Source organism: Bison bison, unplaced genomic scaffold (genome assembly GCF_000754665.1).
Source record: "Bison bison bison isolate TAMUID 2011002044 unplaced genomic scaffold, Bison_UMD1.0 scf7180017864215, whole genome shotgun sequence".
Classification (NCBI taxonomy): domain Eukaryota; kingdom Metazoa; phylum Chordata; class Mammalia; order Artiodactyla; family Bovidae; genus Bison; species Bison bison.
The window spans coordinates 11,905,608-11,914,800 of NW_011494787.1; the positions used below are offsets into that span (position 1 = coordinate 11,905,608).

Here is a 9,193-nt window from a genome sequence, read left to right on the forward strand (position 1 = left end):
TTCATTAATTTCTGCTCAAATCTTTATTATTTCCTTCTTTCTGTTTGCTTCAGGTTTATGTTGTTCTTTTATTCTGTGACTTAGGTGAATGGTTAGGTTAGTGATTTCATATATTCTTGTTTATTTATTTTCAATATTTTAATTTATTTTTTAATATATATTTATTTATTTTAATTGGAGGCTAATTACAATATTGTATTGGTTTTGCCATACATCAACATGAATCCGCCATGGGTGTCCACGTGTTTCCCATCCATAACCCTCTCCCTCTTCCCTCCTCACATATATTCTTTTTTAATATAGCTGCTCATAGGTATAAATTTCCCTCTCTGCACTGCTTAGGCTTCATCTCAGATGGTTTAGTGTGTTGTAGCATATATTATTCTAAAAATATTTTTTTCTTTGAACATTTAGTCAAGGGTATGTATGTATAGGGGCTTCCCTAGTGGTTCAGATGGTAAAGAATCTGCCTGCAAGGTGGGAGACCCAGGTTCAATTCCTGGGTTGGGAAGATCCCTTGGAGAAGGGAATGGCAACCCACTCTACTATTCTTGCCTGGAGAATTCCATGAACAGGGGAGCCTGGCGAGCTACAGTCCATGGGGTCACAAAGAGTTGGACACTATTGACTGAGTGACTACTACACACACACACACACACACACACGTATGTATAGAAGTTGTTACATTAGCCTTTTTGCTGCTTATTTGTGGTTCTCTTCCTTTGTTCTTGTGGATTCAAGTTACCATTTGGTGTCCTTTTCTCCCTCCAGTGTAGCCTTGCTCCCATCAACCTTCTCTGTGTTATTATTTTCAAATAAGTATCCCATATTACAATTATATACATATTAATTTTTACATTGCTTATTAAATCAGTTAAGATTGGAGAGGAAATGTGTAATTATACTTTTATAATTACCTACATTAATTACTTATAATCTTTGTATATAGGTTCATATTACTCTTTCAGCCTCAAGAACTTCTTTGTATTTTTTGTAAGGGAGCTCTGCTTGCAACACATTCTCTCAGTTTTTGTTATCTGGAAACATCTTTATTTCACCTTCATTTTTGAAAGGTGAAATAATCAAAATTATTTCATTTTGAATATTTCAAATTATTTTGATAATGATTATTGAATTAATTTTGATGAATATAAGATTCTTGGTTAACAGGGTTTCTTTTCCCAGTAAATTAAGTATGTCATTTTGCTGCCTTTTGACTTATTGTTTCTGATAAGAGTCTCAGCTATTAACCTTATTGGGGCTCCCTTATAAACAATGAATCATTTTTCTCTTGCTCATTTCAAGATTCTTTTTTCTTTTAGCATTTTTACCTTGATGTGTCTGGGAGTAGATTGACTTTTTTATCCTACATGGAGTTTTTTTTGAGGTTCTTAGATGTATAAATAATGTTTTTCAAATAATTTAGAAAAATTTCAGCCAATATTTCTGTGAATGTTTTCTCCCTTCTCTCCAATATTCCCATAGTGCATATGTTGGTGTGATTAATAGTATCGTACCTTTCTTTGAGACTTTTTACTTTTCTTCAGTTTTTTTCCTCCCTGTTTTTCCTGAACATTTGTAATTATTTTCTTGTTTTCCATCATCAGTATCTTACATCCTCAAAATGTCTTTATTAAATAAACCCATATTAATACTTCTGAGCCATTGCTTTGCACATCTTATTTCTCAACTTGGAAGTTTCCAGTGGCTCTCCCTTGTCTACACGGCAAATCTGTCTTATAGATTGCCATTATATGGCTCTTTTGTACCTCATCAGCATTCCTTCCTCTCTTCTTCTACATTAATATTTTAATCTGCCCAGTTTGGCTTATGCATTATTCTCTCATCATACTGGGCATATTCCCTCAACATTCTGCCTTCATGTCTTTTCTTATACTCTTCTAGCCAACTTCTGTCTTTTAGTTCTTAGTTTAGTATCTAGGAAGTCTTCTGTAAAGTTCTACAAAATCTTCTGTTACAAAAGGAAACCACAGTTTTATTCTCCACTCCTAAAGTACTTCATGTCTATCAATCATTTATGGTACCTCATATTTATTTTCATTATCATTTTCAAAATTTTTTTGTTTAGTAAATTTTAAGCTTCTTGGTAGTTATTTCTCTGTACCCTCCCACTTACTACAATACTGTGAAAATAAGCAATAGCAATAAACACAGTTATTGACAATGTTGTTTTATACAATATGACATTTAAGCATATTTCAGTTACTAACAGGCAGTAAATATAATCAAAGCAGAAAGCTTTCACCTTCAAATAAATCAGAGTTGGAAATTGAAATAAAACATTAGTTAATTAGACAATGATTCTTTTCTACTAAAATCAGTGCATGGTACTGATGTTCACTGATTGAAAAAGAGTAATTGATGTTATATATATATAACACCAATATATGTATATGTGTGTATATATATATATATACACACACACACAATTGCAAAAATGCTGTTTTGGTCAACTAATGGTTTGGCAATGACTAGAGAAGCACTCCAGTACTCTTGCCTGGAAAATCCCATGGACGGAGGAGCCTGGTAGGCTGTAGTCCATGACGTCGCTAAGAGTCGAACACGACTGAGCGACTTTACTTTGACTTTTCACTTTCATGCATTGGAGAAGGAAATGGCAACCCACTCCAGTGTTCTTGCCTGGAGAATCCCAGGGACGGGGGAGCCTGGCGGGCTGCCATCTATGGGGTCGCACAGAGTCGGACACGACTGAAGCGACTTAGCAGCAGGAGCAGCAGCAAAGAAGCACTGAGTAGAAAAAATATCAACTGAGAATAATGGGCTTCTTTGCTAAGTCTGTTACTTCCTTTAATTCTCTAATTCCATTCATTATCAAAACATAGTAATCCCTGACTAGCTCTAAGACCACTGTGCAGAATGAGCCCCTGAGCCAAAGTTGTCCCTTTGTAATGATCTATATTTAGTGTCAACAATTCTTTTTCATATATAATATACATACTTCTAATTCTTTTTTTACAGTATAAATGATATTGGTCAATATTTATTATTGGGTTGCTTCTTCAGTTGACATAAGGTAAAAGAAAAAGAAGGGAATTTCAAAAAACATGCCATGGAGCAGATAAGGTATACTGTACGCAGATAGCCATTAAACAAATTGGATAAAACTGTCCTGACTTCCGAGTTGGATTTGTCTTTGCCATTCTGAAACTGTGATGAAATTTTAACTTACATGCTTGTAAACATCTCTCTACATGATAGGTTTCTTTGTCTACAAATAGCTCTGGCAGTGTAAGAATATTTATTAAAATAAAAGGTGTCATCTTAAAAAACAGATTAATGAGTAAAATTATAACTATAAAGATAAAGCTTACTTCTACCTATGACATACTTATTTCCATTTTAAACTCTTCTTGATGTTTTATTCAAACTCTTATGGAATCTGAACATAATCTTTCCCTGATAAGAAACTATTATTTTTGTTTTATGTAAATAGAGTTCATCATTAAAATTTTTAAAAATCTTGAAATATATCACCTGTGTTCATTGTCTAATGGACTTTCCTTTAAATGAATTTGATTAAAATGCAATGATTTTCATAGTGTATCATAAGTTTTAAGTGACAAGTCTTTCTGCATATGAAAGGGTTTTCTTGTTTCATAGGTGAAATTTTTAAAGCCTAGTATTATTTCATAATACATTTCATTATGCAGATAAGTATATATGTGTGTGTCTTCAATTCTGCTGTTACCATGAAACTTATGTAATTAAAATAACCTTATACTAGATTTATACATGAAGAATGTGAAGCAATAAAAATATGTTTACAAATAACTTGATTATATAACAGTCAATTGTTAGGGCTCAATAAACCATTTATAAATTTAACAAGAATGTTATAATGCATAGAAACATGTCTATCTGATTATGAAAAATACATAATTACTTTAAAAATTCCTTTAAAAAATTCTCATGGATAAGTAGAATTTAATTCATATTTAATAAAATCCTTTTCTTTCTTTAGGAAAAAGCCAAAGAGAAGGAAGAAAACCTGAATCTTGCAAACCAATTCTTAAAGTAGAATACAAGACTTGTAGAAACAGGTATGCATTTTTACTTGGGGGGTTATGGAAAAATGTGTAAGAAAGAGTGACAAGAAATACAGATATCCTTTAATGTTTATATATTGTTGAGTTTTACATAATTATATTAACAGCAATTTTCCTTGATAACATTTATTATTCAATGGGTATGTATATGATGTCAATATTATTATAACTAGTAACTCTTAATTATTTAAAGATTTATATGAATATTCACATAAGTATTATATACATTAATTTTAACGATGTAGGGCTTTTGGGCCATGCAGTTGCAAGTAGCAATCATTTAGCATTATTAAACAGCAAAAGCTATTTACCTATTAGTATTATATATGAATTAAATATATGTCTCAGTACTTTAAGATCAGATCAGATCAGATCAGCTGCTCAGTCGTGTCCGACTCTTTGCAACCCCATGAATCACAGCACGCCAGGCCTCCCTGTCCCTCACCAACTCCTGGTGTTCACTGAGACTCACGTCCATCGAGTCAGCGATGCCATCCAGCCATCTCATCCTCTGTCGTCCCCTTCTCCTCCTGCCCCCAATCCCTCCCAGCATCAGAGTCTTTTCCAATGAGTCAACTCTTTGCATGAGGTGGCCAAAGTACTGGAGTTTCAGCTTTAGCATCATTCCCTCCAAAGAAATCCCAGGGCTGATCTCCTTCAGAATGGACTGGTTGGATCTCCTTGCAGTCCAAGGGACTCTCAAGAGTCTTCTCCAACACCACAGGTCAAAAGCATCAATTCTTCAGCGCTCAGCCTTCTTCACAGTCCAACCCTCACATCCACACATGACCACAGGAAAAACCATAGCCTTGACTAGACGGACCTTTGTTGGCAAAGTAATGTCTCTGCTTTTGAATATGCTATCTAGGTTGGTCATAAGATCTTACATTTTGAATTTGGAAAGATTAAAGTTAGTTGGGAATATAAACATTTATGTACATTGGTATAATATAAATTTTAAGATACTAAATTTTAAAGTATAGAAAATTAAAAATAATATTTAATAAAATTTATCTTATATCTATAGATCAGATCAGATCAGTCGCTCAGTCGTGTCCGACTCTTTGCGACCCCATGAATCGCAGCACGCCATGCCTCCCTGTCCATCCAATACATTGGCAATGTTCTTTATACTTAAAGTAATTATTAATGGCAATATTCCCATCCAGAATTACCGTAATTACAAATCTTGTGTAGACCTTAGTTTTAAGTCTAAATTGGACAACTCTACTTTATATTACTTAAATGCTCACACTAGAATATTTTCCTGTCATCACAGGTGCATATAATATTTGCTTATAGCAGCTATTCTCAAAGTGTGATAGATGGATCAAAACCTCTTTAGCCTAGCCTAATGTTACTAAGCATAACTAGTAAAAATAACCACAGTTTTATTACTATTGTAACTAAACTATTAAAACATTTAAAATTTAATCATTGTGGATGAAAATATTTTACATATATTCTTTCCTTCTTAAAACAGTGTTTATGACTTTAACTTTGCTTGAGTCTTCAGGCTCAATATTATTTACATCTGTTGTTATACAGTGTTGCACTTCAAGGGCACCTAACCCTGCCTAAAGGGAGTACGGAGGAGAACAGTGAAGGAAGAAATCACTGAAATTCTTTTTAGGAAAGGTGATGCCTGAGATGGGATTTTAAGGGATGGAGGATAGGATGGTTCCAGATGAAGGGAGAAAAGGATAAACATAAAGAAAAGGTAATTCAGAAATCAGGAATTCAAGGCAAGACAGTTTAACATAATGATTAAGATCGTTGGAGTAAAACAGCTGTGTGAACTTGAAAATTAACTTTTTAAAAATTTAATTTTCTCATCAACAGTACCTATCTCATCATGATGTTTGTAACATCATAAATTTGATGAGAGGCCCACAGTGGATTTCTTAAAAAGCAGTTGTTATCATCATCAAAGCCATGTTTTTTCACACTGTTAATATTTTCCTATGATTCCAAATTGATTTGTTCTAGTTATTGGTAGTTGAAGTTTGTGTAGAAATAATTCAGATTTCTAATGTGAAATAATTATGATTCGTAATATATAATTACTGTCAGGCCACTTACTGTGCACTGTAGAACACTGTTGTTATACAGTTTGTTGTGATTTACAACTATATTAGAAGAAGTAGATCCACAGCTCAGAACACAGAGACTACAAAAATAGAGGAGCACTGAAGTTGAGTCCACAGCAAAGTGGGCTATAGTCTGGAAGTGGAAATAAATCTATTTCTGCTCCTTCTTGTACATAGCAGATACTTTGTGAAGTAAAGAAAATGGGATGGCTTTAGCAGGAGCAGGAACTTTATAAGAGCCTTACCTTTGTGTGCAGGGCTTCCCTGGTAGCTCAGATGGTAAAGTGTCTGCCTGCAATGTGGGAGATCTGGGTTTGATCCCTGGGTCAGGAATATCCCCTGGGGAAGGAAATGGCAACCCACTCCAGTACTCTTGCCTGGAAAATCCCATGGGTGGAGGAGCCTGGTAGGCTCCATGGGGTCACAAAGAGTCAGACATGACTGAGTGACTTCACTTTCCTTTACCATGTGTGCTATAGCAGCTGGGCCTCTTAAAGGTCTGCACAGATAACAGATGTAAAGCATATGTTTTCTGTTTAATATCATCTTGGACTAGCCATTCACAAACTTGCTTAGGAATCATTGGTCCCTAGTCACAAATTTGCTTGCTACAACTCCAGTCACAGTGGCCTCAGCTTAATAATTTTATCCTTTTAAAAAAAGCAAATAATGATCTCTTTACCTCCTGTCACTAGCATTATCAGGTTATCTGTCATTAATAAAAATTACTCTCTGCTAGTTTTTTAATCCCTTCCTTTTGTGGCCACCTACAGATAGACTTCATGTGTGGTTAAATTCTCCAAGCTTTAGTATACCCATCTATTAAATGAGGATAATAGTAGTAGTTCTCTGATTGGTATATTTCAAGGATTAAATACAATAATGCATGTGGAGTTCTTCACAAAATACCTGGAATATCATAAATACTCAACAGATGTTACACATTTGTTATATTACACAATTTATCATTTAATCCTTTTGCCTTCATTGACACAAAATCTCAATGCTTTTTATTGTATTATCTATTTTATAAATTATACTCTTGGTGTACAGTTCTGTGGATTTTTTTTAGCAAATGTATCAGTTCAGACAGTTCAGTCGCTCAGTTGTGTTCGACTCTGTGACCCCATGAATCGCAGCACGCCAGGCCTCCCTGTCCATCACCAACTCCTGGAGTTCACTCAGACTCATGTCCATCGAGTCAGTGATGCCATCCAGCCATCTCATCCTCTGTCGTCCCCTTCTCCTCTTGCCCCCAATCCCTCCCAACATCAGAGTCTTTTCCAATGAGTCAACTCTTCGCATGAGGTGGCCAAAGTACTGGAGTTTCAGCTTTAGCATCATTCCTTCCAAAGAACACCCAGGACTGATCTCCTTTAGACTGGACTAGTTGGACCTCCTTGCAGTCCAAGGGACTCTCAAGAGTCTTCTCCAACACCACAGTTCAAAAGCATCAATTCTTCAGCCCTTGGCTTTCTTCACAAATGTGTAGGTTCTTGAAATTGCCACCACATTAAGAATACAGAAAATTTCCACATGCACCAAATTATCTTTGCAGTCCCTTAACAATTACACCTTTCCCCACTCTTAACCTCTGGAAACCAGTGATCTGTACTTTGTCACTATAGTTTTGCCTTTTTGAGCTGTCATGTAAGTGTAGTTACATAATATATAACTTTTGATCCTAGCTTCTTTTCCTCAACATAATGATACAAAGACTCAAGGAAAGTAAATTAGAGCATTTTCCCATATTTAGTTTACAACTCAATTATTTGTGTGAAAATACTGACAAAACTCTAAATAAAAATTACTGAAGGCATTTTATATGTAAGTTTTGATGAAAACTTTTTATTTTTTTTATTTTTTAACTTTACAATATTGTATTGGTTTTGCCATATATCAAAATGAATCCACCACAGGTATACATGTGTTCCCCATCCTGAACCCTCCTCCCTCCCCATACCATCCCTCTGGGTTGTCCCAGTGCACGAGCCCCAGGCATCCAGTATCGTGCATCAAACCTGGACTGGCGACTCGTTTCATGTATGATATTATACATGTTTCAATGCCATTCTCCCAAATCATCCCACCCTCTCCCTCTCCCATAGAGTCCAAAAGACTGTTCTATACATCAGTGTCTCTTTTGCTGTCTCGTATACAGGGTTATTGTTACCATCTTTCTAAATTCCATATATATGCGTTAGTATACTGTATTGGTGTTTTTCTTTCTGGCTTACTTCACTCTGTATAATAGGCTCCAGTTTCATCCACCTCATTAGAACTGATTCAAATGTATTCTTTAATGGCTGAGTAATACTCCATTGTGTATATGTACCACAGCTTTCTTATCCATTCATCTGCTGATGGACATCTAGGTTGCTTCCATGTCCTGGCTATTATAAACAGTGCTGCGATGAACATTGGGGTACACGTGTCTCTTTCAATTCTGGTTTCCTCAGTGTGTATGCCCAGCAGTGGGATTGCTGGATCATAAGGCAGTTCTATTTCCAGTTTTTTAAGGAATCTCCACACTGTTCTCCATAGTGGCTGTACTAGTTTGCATTCCCACCAACAGTGTAAGAGGGTTCCCTTTTCTCCACACCCTCTCCAGCATTTATTGCTTGTAGACTTTTGGATCGCAGCCATTCTGACTGGCGTGAAATGGTACCTGATTGTGGTTTTGATTTGCATTTCTCTGATAATGAGTGATGTTGAGCATCTTTTCATGTGTTTGTTAGCCATCTGTATGTCTTCTTTGGAGAAATGTCTATTTAGTTCTTTGGCCCATTTTTTGATTGGGTGGTTTATTTTTCTGGAATTGAGCTGTAGGAGTTGCTTGTATATTTTTCAGATTAGTTGTCAGTTGCTTCATTTGCTATTATTTTCTCCCATTCTGAAGGCTGTCTTTTCACCTTGCTTATAGTTTCCTTTGTTGTGCAGAAGCTTTTAAATTTAATTAGGTCCCATTTGTTTATTTTTGCTTTTATTTCCAATATTCTGGGAGGTGGGTCATAG

At 35.4% G+C, this 9,193-nt stretch overlaps 1 protein-coding gene across 6 annotated transcripts in view; it reads left to right on the forward strand.

The window, feature by feature from the left end:
- STXBP5L (syntaxin binding protein 5-like) overlaps window positions 1-9,193 on the forward strand; it is a 335,496-nt gene that overhangs the window by 173,478 nt on the left and 152,825 nt on the right. For all 6 annotated transcript variants that reach the window (XM_010845396.1, XM_010845399.1, XM_010845394.1 and 3 more), the window contains exon 10: window positions 4,004-4,082. In XM_010845396.1, the coding sequence (XP_010843698.1) occupies window positions 4,004-4,082 (79 nt within the window). The remainder of the gene's footprint in view (window positions 1-4,003; window positions 4,083-9,193) is intronic.